The sequence below is a fragment of the Microcaecilia unicolor genome, chromosome 3 (genome assembly GCF_901765095.1).
Source record: "Microcaecilia unicolor chromosome 3, aMicUni1.1, whole genome shotgun sequence".
NCBI classification, from domain to species: Eukaryota; Metazoa; Chordata; class Amphibia; order Gymnophiona; family Siphonopidae; genus Microcaecilia; species Microcaecilia unicolor.
The window spans coordinates 117,921,954-117,937,323 of NC_044033.1; the positions used below are offsets into that span (position 1 = coordinate 117,921,954).

The following is a 15,370-nucleotide window of genomic DNA, read 5'->3' on the forward strand; positions in this document are numbered from 1 at the left end:
TGTTTTAAGCTTAGCTTAACCACAGCAGCCATTCATATAAAGACTCCTGAGGAAGGCTCCTAGGGGCCGAAACACGATTCGTGACGAGTCCTGGATGTTTAATAAAGACATTGGCTTGGATATCTTCTGCTGCTCTTTCAATACCATGTGGAGGCATGGTAAGGGTGTGGACAAGGGAGTAGGTTGAGTTGAGGAATAGACACCAATAAAAAAAAAAGAAATCTGGATGTCTGCATTTTACTTTCCCAAAGGCATAAATAAGTGCATGCTTAAAGGGTGGGGTGTAAAGGCTGAGGCCAGCTCCTGAATCCCTCCCCCCAGCTTTAGATTGTACCCTCCAAACACGCACTCCCCCAGGATCAGATCCCTTTCTAATTCTGCTATATATTTTTTGAGATACAGCAACTAGAACTGAATGTAATACTCAAGATGAGGTCGCATCGTGGAGCAATACAGAGGCATTATAATATTTTTGGTCTTATTTTGCATCCCTTTCCTAATAATTCCTAGCATCCTGTTTTCTTTTTTGGCCATCGCCACACACTGGGCAGAAGATTTCAGCGTGTTGTCTACAATGACACCTAGATATTTTTCTTGAGTGCTGACCCCTAAGGCATATGCGTGTGTAAGTCATAATTAGTACAATGAAGTAACAGTTAGCTCCGATAATTGATTGTTAGTACCTAATTGCCTAATTAGTTTCCGCACGCATCTGGGATCTGTACCCAAATTTTGATGACCTGTGTAGAATTCAGGGATAATTTCTTGGGAGGGAACAGATTAGGGGCCTGAAGTGTAATTGAGTGTGGGAGGGGGCTTAAGGCTGAAGGTTCACCTAAGGCACCCAATACCCTTGCACTGGCCCTATGGACGTGCCCTGCACATCCTTACATGTAATTTATGAGAGGCTCTGCCTTTGGTAGCTCCTTTGTAAAAATAGAGAGAATTTTCCACATCCCAGCTTGGACTTCTTAATTCCCTTCTCATATCCTATCCAAAATTGGCTTATAATGCCTAGCTGTAGCTTTCATATGTATGAACGTTTGGATGTGTAACTGTGCATAGCTTTCAAGATAAATGATCATCTGTCTTTGGAGATGATGGTATTAACTTCCCCAAAAGAGATATCCTCTGTTTAGTTCCTAAAGTTTTTTCTACCTCCTTTCAAAGAAAAGAACATCGAAGCGATTTACAGGAAAATAATATTACAATTTTAAAAGAAAAGAAAATAAGCAGTCTGCTGCCTCTTTGTACTGAAAAAAGAAAACAACAGCATTTCGGGCTACAGTTTCTCAACGGACAACAAAACGTTCTGCCAGCTTTTTTCTGGAGCATCCTCACTACATGCAGTTTAGGAAATTTGAAAGAACCTGGTCCTCTGCCATAATTTTTGTAACATGCAGGGGCGGTTCTTGCATTGCTTCCAGCATGAAAAGATCCAACAGTGACAGACTATCAAATTCATAAAGCATCTGTGACACTTAATCCTTCTCCCCCCCCCCTAATTTTCCAATATAGTTTATTAGGCTATTATTAGTCATATGCAAAGCCCTTGATTTCCTGTGTCTTTGTGGCCATGAGCAAGGCTACAAAATATACCCTTTCCCACAGAATTGGCTTGACCACCTGGAACCACCATGGGAGATTGGGGACTGGGCTGAGCCAGATCAGGTTTGTGAGGGTTGTGCTGCTACTATGATACAACAGTGGCATAGCTACAGGGGGCCACAGGGGCCTGGGCCCCCTCAAACTGGCTCCAGGGACCCCAGTTTGGCTGGCAGGGGTTCCCAATCCCCTCCAGCTAAGGCATTTGTCCCACGCTGGTCTTACATTGCTCGCACATGCTCAGTTTCATTAAAATGAGCGTGCACGGCGCTGAAAGCAGGACAAGGCACTAGGCAAAGTAAGAGCAGCGCGGGACAAACGCTATAGCCAAGGTACCTTCCAGTGGCAGCAGCAGCGGCGATGGGGAGTGGGAGCGGCAGGGGGAGTGGTAACGGCAGAAGCGGTACCTTCCAGTGGCGGCAGGGAGGCAGAAGTGGCTGCGGGAGGGGACAGAGTTGGCGGCATTGGGAGGCAGGCCAAAATGTGCCCCCCCACCTTATGCTCTGGCCCCCCCTCCCATCCAAGTCTGGCTACGCCCCTGTACAGCCTCCTCATTTCCCATCTCCCAGGTTGAAGATTTTGCAGCAGGAGGGGGAAAGTAGTGCGGCCTATCAGGCCTCATCCTTCTCTTCTGCTGCTGGCCCCAACTGCTAATTTGAACCAGGTGGTGCACTTTTTCCTCTGTCTCCCATCACAGTTTCCCCTCCTTCTCCTCTTCCTTTCCCAAACTTCATTTCTTCTTTTCCCCATCCCCAGTCTTTTCTTCTTTTCCCCATCCCCAGTCTTTTCTTCTATTCCCATGTGATCAATCTCAATGAGTATAATAATGAGAGCATAACATATGTCATACTGGATCAGACCAGAAAGCCCAATATCCTGTTTCCAGCAGTAACCAATCAGATCACAAACACCTACAAGATCCTAAACAGATCCATTCCTTGTTGCATATACCTAGGGATAAGCCGTAACTTTAAACACAGAAAATTTCCACTGAAGGCAAATTAAATCTAATGTGTCATATAAGCATACAATATTAAGCATATATAAGATCAATGGATATATGAATATATTTCTGAAGGAAGGAAAAAGACCTCAGAGTCCAAGTCTATAGCATAATAAGGACAGTTACGTCACCAATCAACATTAAACATATATGTATGTGTGTGTGTGTGTGTGTGTTTAATGCTGTATACTTATATGAAACATTAGTGTTGATTTGCCTTCAGTGGGAATTTTCTCTGAATTATTTATTTTGGTATTTTCTACTTCACAATGAGTATTAACTTTCCCAAGTCTACCCATCTAATAATTGTTTATGGACTTGTCTCCAGGAACTCATCTAAATCCTTTCTAAACACAGCGGGGTCAATATTCAGAGGAGGTTTAACGTGGCAGGTGCTAAGAAGGCATGCAAATTCCAATATTTATGTGCTTAAGTGACCGTTTATAAATTACGGTTTCATGGCGCGTGCTTTGTCAGTGGGTATGCACGGGGTGGATTTTAGGTAGAGCATGCAAGTACACACATAAATTATAAAATACTACAGTTTACACACATACTCGTAAAATAATTGGTGCAGATGTTTACACCAGCTCTAGGGCTGTTGTAAATTTATTTATATATGTATTTATTTATCATACTCGATAAACCACCCTTCTGTTGAATCAAGCAGAGCAGTTTAAAATAGAAGCTCAGCCAATTATACAAAGTTAATGAGTTCCAGGCAAAACCAACATTAGTTCGGACTCCACAGCACACAGAACAATAATCGTAAAATAAAAGGGCTGTCTATAAGACAAGTTAAACAGTGGAGTCTCTTCCTTCAGCACTTGCAAGGAAGCCCTAACACCAGTCTAGGTCTCAGGAAATGCTAATGAGAAAAAGTGGATTTTTAAGTTCTTTTTCAAAGTATCTAACTGAGGTCTAGTCAAACATGGTGCAGTAGAGAATGGCTGGTGCCTGATTCTTTAGTGAAGACCATTTGTGCTCTGAAAAGAGAAGGGGATGACAAGCCGATTCTGAGACCTTACGGTACGTAAGGGGCAGTAAGAGATCAATAAGTTACTCAAATATTGGGGAAGAGCTGAGTAGAATACTTTGAGCCAGAGCTAACATTCTAATTTTAACTCAGGGGCCCTTTTACTAAAGGGTTGCCGCAGAACTTCTGCTGGCCCAATGCAGGTGCGGGCAGTAGTTCCATCCCCAGAGCATGCCATGTCCAGCACTACAGAAAATCAGACCTCATTTTCCAGCACAGGGGTTACCTGTCGGTAATTGAGCAGTGCCGCGTGCTGCCAGGTTAGCATGGGTGCCCTTAATACCACCTCAATGGGTGGTGGTAAGTGCCCCCCCCCCCCCCCGAAATGGCCGCACAGCAAATTCAAATTTACCACACAGCCATTTCTTTTTTTTGACCTTTTTATCTGCTGTGGTAAAAGGAGCCCTGGAACGAGGCAAAAATGACCTCCGCTGCTAGTTCAGAGCCCCTTCTACCGCAGCTTAGTAAAAGAGCCCCTTGGTAAGGACCTGGTAACCAGTGGGCTTCCTTCATGAGTAAGTAACATGTCATATCTTCTAACCCGCGTAATAATTTGTGTGACTGAATTTTAAATATTCTGAAGCCGCTTAATAAGAGTATTCAGGCAATCCAACAAATAGGAATTCCTATAATATCTGCTCCTGCCATTTATGTTGGTATTTTATAAAGTGGAGCAGGCACATTCTTGCTTTATAAAATAGGCATAAAATTAGTGCTCGAAAAGCAGCCTCAGCTCTGCTCTTACCTGTTTTCTTCCAGACAAAGCTAAATCCATCATTACCTCCAGGTTGTAAATGCAGATAACAATGAGAGATCCACACAACCAGTAGTCAACTTTGCAGGTTCTGCCACCTTTCACTGCCATATCTGGCAACAAATTCCACAGTTTTAAAGGATCTGCCTTCAGCCTCATGGAATGTTCCCTAGTCTTAGTATTATTTGAAAGTATAAGTTACCATACTTTATTTACCCATTCCACCTCACTCGTGGTTTCACAGATGTCCGTCATAGCTTTTCCAGACCTAAAGAGCCTCTTTAGCCTTTCCCCACAGGGGAGTTCCATTTTGTTTATCATTTTGTCACCCTTTTCTGAAACTTTTCCAGTTCTAAGAAGCAAACAGGCAGACGATCCTCAAGATCCAGAACGGATGTCAAAACAGCAGATCGCAGAGGTTGGAGTTCAAGTTGTTCCAATTTATTCGCCACACAAAACAATAAATAGTTAAAAGCCCAGCACAGCCGTGTTTCACCCTTTCAATGGCTGTGTCAGGATTGCAGCTACTGCACTAGAGAGAAGCCCTTTAACCAGTAGATGATATTCTGAGAATACACCTCTGGGTATTTTAACAGCCCCTGGCACAACCTTTGGAAGGTGAAACATGGCCGTGTCGACCTTTTAACCATGTATACATTTCTTGTTTTTTGTGCCTCTCTAACCTCTGTGATCTACTGTCTTGGCATCCTTTTCCAGTTTTGCTGTATCCCCTTTCATGGAATTTCTTAATTCTCGTGTATACTTCCATTTCTCTTGGTTCTCGATTAATAGTCACTGCTTTCATCTTTTGACTGACTTGACAACATGAGGATAGTTCTAAAACATGGTGCCTACTATGACCACTGGTTATGGCGTCTATGTTAAGTCTATTCTGTAAAGAAAAGTAGGTAGCTAGCACAAGTGGCAGAGAATGTACTTACAACTAGGTGCGATTACACCAGCCCTATAGGTGGTATAAATGCCCATGCCTAGATGTACACTGTAATATAAATTTGTTGCAGCATTTCATCTAGGTTTCCACAGGCAAGATGGCCTTGCAACTCAACTTGTGAAGTTTTATAAAAGTGTAGGCTTTTACAAGACAGTGAAGTTTAGGCATTGTTACCTCTTATAGAATTGATATCGTGGAAAAATGTGGTTTTGTAACTTTTATCTGGATACACCTAATTAATATATGATCATACCTATAGCTGAGTTTTCAACACTGAGCAGAACAGCTTTTGTCTGAGTTCCATTCATGATACTATTCATCTGAATCTAAAAGGAAAGTTGCTCAGTGTACCTGTCCTTTGTTGTTGTTTCATGAGTCAAAACTCTTCTTCACTACAGCCTAATGTCTTCTCAAGAAATCTGGAATTATCGATTCATTTTAGAAAATGAAAAGACACCTTACTTGCACTGTCATAAAAATCACGAGTCCCACATAGATTTTGGTGATGCTTTCCTGATAGCAACCTACGTATTGTAATGATCAAACTCTTCTGATTGATTTTCCCTTGCAGTTTTCATTTCTTCCCCCTTCAGCTTGCTAACACATAAACTGATGGAAGAGATCTCATTTTATTACTGAGTTGCTATGTCAGCATACACAGTGAGCAAAGAGACAGAAGTTGTAACAGCAGAGAATTATTCACGAGCTGATGGTCTACACACTTGTAAGGGTACAGAACATATGTGTAGGACAGCAAAGACAGAACAGTATGATTATAGCTAGAATATGCATTGGTAGCAGCATTTACATGCTATATAGATAAAGTTTGCTGACCTGGTAGCTCAAGATTTTTCTTAAGTTAATGTATAAGTCAGAATTTCATGAAAATCATAGCTCAGAGTTACTCTAGTGGGTGAAATTAGAAACAGTTTGGACAGGGACGAGATGGCTATTGTTTCCCATGATCTCTCCTCAGTGTTCAGTTTGGTAATCCTTCATCTGTTCCTTTTCCATCTATATGATGTGGATCTTAAGGGAAAAGTTCTGAAATTGTTTGCTTCCATCCTTGGTGCTAGATTCTTTTTAGTACTGAAACTTTTGTCTTCAAGATTGATGACTCAGAAATCACAGACTCTATATTAGAAGAAAGTTTGGATTTAACTAATTTCCTTGAGAGATCTGATGTGGAGGTGATGACTCCTTCTACTTTACTGGTTCAATTAGCAGATAGGGTCATAAAACCATTCTTTAAATACAGATATGTGGTGTTTATAAAATGTAAGATTCAAATGTCTCTCAACTAACCCAAAAGAAGAGAAGACAATTTTCTTGTTGAGACTACGGGTCTTGTAGTTGGGGGCTACCTTTATTCTCAGATATCCATGTAAATATGTAATTCTAATGCAAGAAGTTCAATATATTTTTTTTAATCGTGTGCAGCTTTTAGCTTTTGTATCGCTTGGTCCTAGAATGGAGTCCAGTGCCCCCCAGTGATAGAGCATTTCTTCAGTACACTCCTATATTTGATTATAGCTCAGCTTCAACTGTATATTTAGTTATCCTTTAATATTTGATTCTTGATGTTTTCCCATAATTCTTTGTTCTTTTCCCCATATTTGTGGACTAACAACATCATATTGCTGTCTCTCTCTCTCTCTCTCTCTCTATCTATATATATCTATATCTATCTTCCTATATATATATACTAGCCGTTGAGCCCGTAAAAACGGGCTGGTATTGAGGTTTTCCTACCCCCGCGGTCACCACCGCTCTCCTCCCCCCTGCGAAGTCGCCACCGCTTCCCCCCCCTCGAAGTCGCCGCCGCCGCCACCCCTCCACCTGGCCCGGGCCCTCTCTTCCCTTCTGAACTTACACATCCATTCGCCGAACGCAGCAACGCACATCAGCTGAGCTGCCCCTTCCTTCTCTGCCTGTGTGTGTCCCGCCCTCGCTGACGTTACATCACAGGAGGGCGGGGCCACAGGCAAAGAAGGAAGGGCTCAGTGCAGCTCAGCTGATGTGCGTTGCTGCGTTCGGCGAATGGATGTGTAAGTTCAGAAGGGAAGAGAGGGCCCGGGCCGGGTGGAGGGGTGGCGGCAGCAACCTCGGCGGCGCAGTTTCCTTCTCTGTCCCGCCCCCCCCCCCCCGTCATCACGTATTGACGCGGGGGCGGGACAGAGAGGGAAGTCTCTACTGCGCATTTGCGAGTGAGTCGGTCACTCGCCATTTATATGTTTGATATATATATATGTGTGTGTGTGTGTGTGTGTTTTCTTATTTACTTTTTCTGGTAATGCAGAAATATTTTTTTAATATGATGTGATTTCTAATAATTTTGTTTGTGCAATATATATTTGAAAGTACATAAATTAAAAAAAAAAACAGCTGAAACCTTGATTCTCAATGGTGTGATTCCAACTGCCTGAAATTAAATGCTACTAAAACACATGCCTAAAAAAAATCGGCACTGAAAAAAAATATATGCATAGGCATATTCTATAAAAAACGACTAAATTTAGGTGTACTTTATAGAATATGCATAAATTGTGCTGCAGTTTATAGAATACTAGTATAAAAGGCCCGTTTCGGTAGGCAATGAAACGGGCGCTAGCAAGGTAATCCCCCCCCTGCAGCGTCCTTCCTGTCTCCCCTGCCCCCCCCTGCAGCCACCCATCTGGTCTCAGGACCCCCTCCCCACCAACCCTCCTCTGCCCCTGCAGCCACCCAATGTGCAGCGGTCCTCCTCTCTCCCCTGCTCCCCCTGCAGCCACCCATGTCCAGCGACTCTCCTCTCCCCTGCCCCCCCTGCAGCCACCCATGTCCAGCAACCCTCCTCTCCCCCTGCCCCCCTGCAGCCACCCATGTCCAGCGACCCTCCTCTCCCCTGCCCCCCTGCAGCCACCCATGTCCAGCGACACTCCTCTCCTTTCCCTCTGCCCCCCCTGCAGCCACCCATGTCCAGCAACCCTCCTCTCCCCCTGCCCCCCTGCAGCGTCCCTTCTGTCTCCCCTGCCCTCCCCTGCAGCCACCCATCTGGTCTCAGGACCCCCTCCCCACCTCCCTCTTCCCTGCCCCCCCCGCAGCCATCCATGTCCAGCGACCCTCCTCTCCCCCTGCAGCCACCCATGTCCAGCAACCCTCCCCTCCCCCCTCGGCACATCACCCAAACCCCTACCCCCCTCGGGCACATCAACCCCCTCGCCACCCGCAGCCACCAATACTAACGCTGTCCGGCCGCTTCTGCGTCTCCTGTTGAGCAGCAGCGGCCAGTGCAAAAAGAAAAAGCCAAAAAAAGATTTTAAACCTGAAACACGGCTCCATAGACAGCCATCTGGCACTGGCTGTCATCTCTGCAGCTGCTCCTCCTCTCCCCTCTGACGTCGCTGCGCTCCTCCGGGGTCTTCCTGCAGGGGCAGTGACGTGGAGGGGAGAGGAGGAGCGGCTGCAGTGACGACAGCCAATGCCAGATGGCTGTCTACGGAGCGGCGTTCCAGGTTAAAAATCTTTTTTTGGGGCTTTTTTCTTTTTGTACCGGCCGCTGCTGCTCCACAGGAGAAGCAGCAGTGGCCGGACAGTGTTAGTATTGGCGGCTGTGGGTGGAGAGGGAGTTGATGTGCCCGAGAGGGGGGGTAGGGGCTTTGGTGATGCGCCGGGGGGAGGGTCTTGGGTGATGCATCGAGAGGGGGGTAGGGGCTTGGGTCCTGCGCCGGGGCGGAGGGGCTTGGGTGTTTCGCCGAGGGGGGGGCACTGAGAACTGATTGGTAGGCAGGGGTGTTTCCCTACTCCTCCCCTTGCCTTGGAATCAGCTGTCAGTGACATCAGTGACATCAGTGCATTCTAAACTGCCTAACAGACCACCTCCAAGGGAGCCACGGTCCCAGGCACATTAGAACGTTGGAGGTGAGAATTATTATATAGGATGCCGAGCATCCCTCCGCACGACTAAATTTAGTCGAGGGCAGTTATGCCAAGTAAAACTTGGTGTAAATGCCGATGCCTAAATTAGGCACAGACTGGGTGTATTCTATAACAACGTGCATAGATTTTAGAAGCGCTCATGCCATGCCTGTGGCCACACCCCTTTTCAGCTATGCACCTTAGAATTTACATGCATCACTTTAAAGAATACACTTAGTTCTGCATATAAATTCTAATTAATGCCAATTTGTGTCAATTGCTTGTTAATTAGCAATCAGAGCTAATTACGTTGCACAAGCAAATCCAGAATATGACCGGATTTGCGCACACAACTTAAGTCACACTATATAGAATCTAGGGGATAACTTATAGAATGCTGTAAATTACATGCTAAAGTGCAACATTTGTGCCTGCCAACTTACGTTTTATTCTATAATGGAATTTGGGCACCCAGATATTATTGTAAAATTCATGCTCAGTGCCCTGCATTTTGGGCCCCTTTTACCAAGCTGTGGCAAAAGGAGGCCGGTGCTGGCGTCGGCACATGTTTTACACAGACGCCAAGGCCCCCTTTTACCGCATCTGGTAAAAGGGAAGTCTCGCCTTCCTGCAGGAAATGGCCATGTGGCAAGTAAAGCACTTGCCACGCAGCCATTTCGGAGGGCTGGGGAGCCCTTACTGCCACCCATTGAGGTGGCGGTAAGGGCTTCCGCGTTAACCTGGCAGAAACCGGACAGTACGCGGCACTGCCTGACTACTGTAGCAGCAGAAATGACGGTGAGCTAGGGGTGGGAAGTACCACCGGGCTGCTGCGGTAGCCTGGCATTACTTCCTATATAGCGAGCGGTAATCCTGTGTTGGGCTTAACACTGCATAGTAAAAGGAGCCCTTTATCACCTAACTTTTGGTGACCTTTATAGAATTGTTCCCCCAATATGTCTTATAAATCATGTTAGCATAACTTGATGTTTATCACCTGTCAATTTCAAAGTGAGCAAAGGGGATAGTTTCTTCTTTCAGATATTTTTTTAAACAAGCTAATTCTGTTGTACAATAATCACTTACCTCCAAATTCTACAAATCACGCTTTAAATTGCACACACAAATTTGAGCGCAGGAAATGTAATTGAATAATGAGCCAAATAACACCGATATTTGGTCACTAACAATTATCAGTGCTAATTGGAATTAATTAAAATCTACACATGTAAGTTTATGTGCCGGATCTGCGCATAACTTTTACGTGCGGATCAAAAAAGGGCGTGGCCATGGGAGGGTCATGGGTGGATCAGGAACGTTCCTGCAATTTAGGTGCATTTTTATAGAATAAGGGCTATCAGGCATGGGATTTGTACCAAGGTTTCGTTGCTGTGAATGGCAGCGCCTAAATGTAGTCATAGTTCTCGGCGCTTAGTGCTATTCTATAAATGGCGCTTAACTTTGAGCATGGTTTATAGAATAGCACTTAGCGCTTTTTTTTCAGCACTGATTTTTCAGCACTATTTATAGAATTTAGTCCTTAATGTAGTAGAATGCTTACCGTAGGCATGAAACAGTCCAGAATGGAAAGAAAATGCTACCACCTCTCAAACAGACTTTTCCATAGTGATAGGCTGAATTTTGGATTAAACGAATCATTATTTGAAAAGAACAGGCCCTATCCAAATGTTTTCCAAGGGGTTGGAAAACTTGATGTTTGTGGAGTCTGAGCTGAAACTGAATATCATATATTCACCATGCTACACTCCTTGTTGAATCATCAATTTTTTTTATTTTTACCCTGATTTTAGTAGATGACAAACAATATTAACTTAGAAAAGCCTGCCTCCCAGGAAACACCTAAATGACTTTATTTTTTGGATTACAGACCTTGCTATTCAAAATAGCAGTCCATTTTCATAGGTATAATTAACATTTTCCGGTATAAAAAGTCATGCATATAGAGAAATAATGTTGATTGAATACTGTTTTGCAGGCTTATTTGAAGCAATTAAAGAAGCAGCAGAAGGAACTGAATTCTTTAAAGAAGAAGCATGCGAAGGTATGATGCACTAAAGAAAGACATGTCTAACTTAATGGCTGTATATGCCATTGAGACAAAATAAGAGAAAACCTTTAGTTTACAGGTCCCTAAATGTTCACAGAGATATAATATCTGCACACATACACATGGTGGTAAGATGTTCTAGGTATAGAACAGGAAACTCAACCAGTTGCATTGTGTTGCAACAGACTAAGTTGTATGCTAAACTAAACATACCCAAAATTATAGAATACTAATACTTATGTGTGTAAGTGTGCACTCACCTGTGAAAGTGCTAGCCTGGCACCTAAGTGCTGTTCTGTTAGGGCACGCATAAGTGGCATAGGTGCAGATGGCAAGGGGTTGTATACATGGGTAAGCAATGGGCATGGCTGCCACTTAAGCACATAACTTACAGAATGCTGTAGGTTATACTCATCCCAGTTGAATGTAAGAACATAAAAATAGCAATACTAGGTCATACCAATGGTCCATCTAACCCAGTATCCTGCTTCCAACTGTTGGCAGTCCATGTCACAAGTACCTGGCAAAAGCCGAAATAGTAGCAACATTCCATGCTACCAATCCCAGAGCAAGGAGTGGCTTCCCCATGTCTGTTTGAATAGCAGACTATGGACTTTTGCTCCAGAAACTTGTCCAAATCCATTTTAAACCCAGATATGCTAACCGCTGTTACCACATCCTCTGGCAGTGAGTTTCAGAGCTTAACTATTCATTAAGTGAAAATGTTTCTTCTATTTGTTTTAAAAGTATTACCATGTAAATTCATGGAGTGTTCCCTCGTCTTTCTACTTTTTGAAAGAGTAAGAAATTGATTCATTTTTACCCATTCTACTCCACTCAGGATTTTGTACATCTCTATCCTATCCCCCCGCCCCTTCAGCCATCTGTTCTGCAGTTATTTTTCGTCTCTAGCTAGTGTAACTGTAGACATGTAAATGTAAGGCACACTGATACCTGATTATGCTGGTATTCTGTAACAGAATCTGGGTACCTGGATACCATTATAAAACTAGTAAAAAAGGCCCGTTTCTGACACAAATGAAACGGGCGCTAGCAAGGTTTTCCTCGGAGTGTGTATGTTTGGGAGAGTGTATGTGAGAGTGACTGTTTGAGAGTCGGAGTGAAAGTGTGATTGTGTGAGAGAGAGCGTGAGTCTGGGTGTGAGTGTGTTTGTGAGAGAGTGTGTGTGTGAGAATGAGAGTGTGTGCAAGTGTGTATGTGAGACACAGTGTGAGTGAGAGTGTGTGTGTGTGGGCGAGAGAGAGAGTGTGTGTGAGACACAGATTCTCTGTTTCAGTGAGTGTATGAGACCAAGCGAGTGTGTGAGTGACTGTGTGGCACATAGAGAGTGAATGTGATACAGTGTGAGACAGAGTGTGTGAGAGTGAGAAAGACATTGTATATGAGAGAGAGAGTGTGAGCCGTGCCCTCCCAATCCATGGCCATCTGTCCCCTGCCCCCTCCATTCATCCTTTTCCAGCAATTCCCCTCTGTCCGTGAGCCCTGCCCTCCCAATCCATGGCCATCCATGTTTGTCTGTCACCTGCCCCCTCCATTCATCCCTATCCAGCATTTCCCCTCTCTGCTTGAGGCCTGCCCTGCAATCCATATCCATCCATGCCCATCTGTCCCCTCCATTCATCCCTATGCAGCAATTCCCCTCTCCCTGAGTCCTGCCCTTCCAATCCATGCCCATCCATGCTCCTCTGTCACCTGGCCCCTCCATTTTTCCCTATCCAGCATTTCCCCTCTCTGCCTGAGGCCTGCCCTGCAATCCATATCCATCCATTGCCCATCTGTCCCCTCCATTCATCCCTATGCAGCAATTCCCCTCTCCCTGAGTCCTGCCCTTCCAATCCATGCCCATCCATGCTCCTCTGTCAACTGGCCCCTCCATTTTTCCCTATCCAGCATTTCCCCTCTCTGCCTGAGGCCTGCTCTGCAATCCATATCCATCCATGCCCATCTGTCCCCTCCATTCATCCCTATCCAGCAATTCCCCTCTCCCTGAGTCCTGCCCTTCCAATCCATGCCCATCCATGCTCCTCTGTCACCTGGCCCCTCCATTTTTCCCTATCCAGCATTTCCCCTCTCTGCCTGAGGCCTGCTCTGTAATCCATATCCATCCATGCCCATCTGTCCCCTCCATTCATCCCTATCCAGCAATTCCCCTCTCCCTGAGTCCTGCCCTTCCAATCCATGCCCATCCATGCTCATCTGTCACCTGGCCCCTCCATTTTTCCCTATCCAGCATTTCCCCTCTCTGCCTGAGGCCTGCTCTGTAATCCATGCTCCTCTGTCCCCTGCCGCCTCCATTCATCCTTTTCCAGCAAGTCCCCTCTCGCCCTTCCATGACCCCCCCCCCCCGCCCCCCGTCGCATCCATGCTACGCTCTCTCCCATGTCCCAGCCTGGCCCGCCCTCTTCTTCCCCCCCCCCCTTCGCATCCATGCCCCCCCCCCCTTCGCATCCATGCCTCCCCCTCGCCTCCATGCCCCCCCCACCCCTTCGCATCCATGCTTCCTTTTTTTTTTTTTAATTCTTTTTAACTTTACCTCCGTGGCGGTTCGTGCAGTGAAGCGTCAGGGAAGGAGGCGGCGCTCCCGACGTCTAGCCTTCCCTTCGCTGTGTTCCGCCTTGTTTTGAAGGCGGAACACAGCAAAGGGAAGGCTAGACGTCGGGAGCGCCGCCTCCTTCCCTGACGTTTCGCTTCCGGATTTGTTTGTTTTGTCGCGAGGGCGGGGCAGAGACGGCTGGCTGGCTTGAAGGCTTCACACCACGAATCCCCGAACCCTTCAGCCTCAGCCTGGGAGTGACGTCAGATGGCTTCAAGGCTTCAGGCTTCAGGCTTCAAGGCTTCAAGGCTTCAGACTTCCGGCTTCAAGCTTCCGGCTTCACAGAACGTTCACGGTGCGTTTTATTATATTAGATAGGCTCTCACCATGCAGCATCAGTGCACCTATATGGAGACTCGCAGTTCTAGAATTGTCCCCATCATGCTGGCACTGTGATCACACTATCACTACATTTAGTGCCTCTACCTATACAGATAGCAATGTTGACTTTATGTATTAAGTTCCAACACTTTTAAATAAACGCAATGCCTCACCAGTTGAAAATCCACACTATTGTTGTTTTTCAGTATGCAGGTCTGTACTACTATGGATTTTTAGCCTGCTTCACTAACACAGACTACTCAGTAATTACTGTGGATTCTTTTAGATTCGTATTAGGTAAATGAGACCTTTATTAGAGGTTCTAAAATCTATAATGATTAAAATATATACAATGATTAAGATATACACAATGATTAGCTATATAACTGAAAAGAAACAATACCTATAATCATTCTATCTATAATTAAACAAAATCTATCTATAAACAATCAATACATCACTGGTCTCTACATCTAAGCAATGCTAAGAGTTCCTAGACCAGGAAATAATACACTGTAAACAATCATCACTGGTCCTTACATCATCCAGGCTCTTAATCATTAGCTGGGGGGCCCTGTTCACAGAGAAAGTCAGGAGCTTCTTTGACCAGGAGTCTGGTTCTATGTGGTGCGTCCACCCCTAGATGGGCTTCCCCCTTCACTGCTAGAGGCCTCCCTTTTTTATTAGGTTTAGAACTCATGTTCAGAGCTAAGGAAAATTACAGGCCACTGGGGCAGTAAGGGGAGGTCATCCCTGATTCTCTCCAGTGGTCACCTGGTCATTTCGGGCACCTTTTTGTGCCTTAGTTGTAAGAAAAACACGACCAGGTAAAGTCATCCAAGTGTTCGTCAGGGACGTCCTTGATTCTTTCGATTATGGCTCGAGGATGTCCTAGTGTTAGGCATGCCCATGTCCCGCCTTCACTAAGCCTCCGATATGCCCCCTTGAACTTTGGCCATCCCTGCGACAGAAAGCAGTTGGGGACGTCCAAAATTGGCTTTCGATTATACCGATTTGGACGATCCTGTGAAAAGGAAGTCCAGTTTCTGATTTATGTCGAAAGATGGGCGTCCTTCTCTTTTGAAAATGAGCCCATAGGTGTGCTAGTATTTTTAGCACA

The 15,370-nt window shown here is 45.2% G+C and overlaps 1 protein-coding gene across 1 annotated transcript in view; it reads left to right on the top strand.

The window, feature by feature from the left end:
• The window catches only part of PLCB4 (phospholipase C beta 4), a 331,441-nt gene extending 320,126 nt beyond the window's left edge, over positions 1-11,315 (top strand). The window contains exon 30 of the mRNA XM_030196321.1: positions 11,244-11,315. Within this exon, the coding sequence (XP_030052181.1) occupies positions 11,244-11,315 (72 nt within the window). The remainder of the gene's footprint in view (positions 1-11,243) is intronic.
• The last annotated feature ends 4,055 nt before the right edge of the window (positions 11,316-15,370 follow it).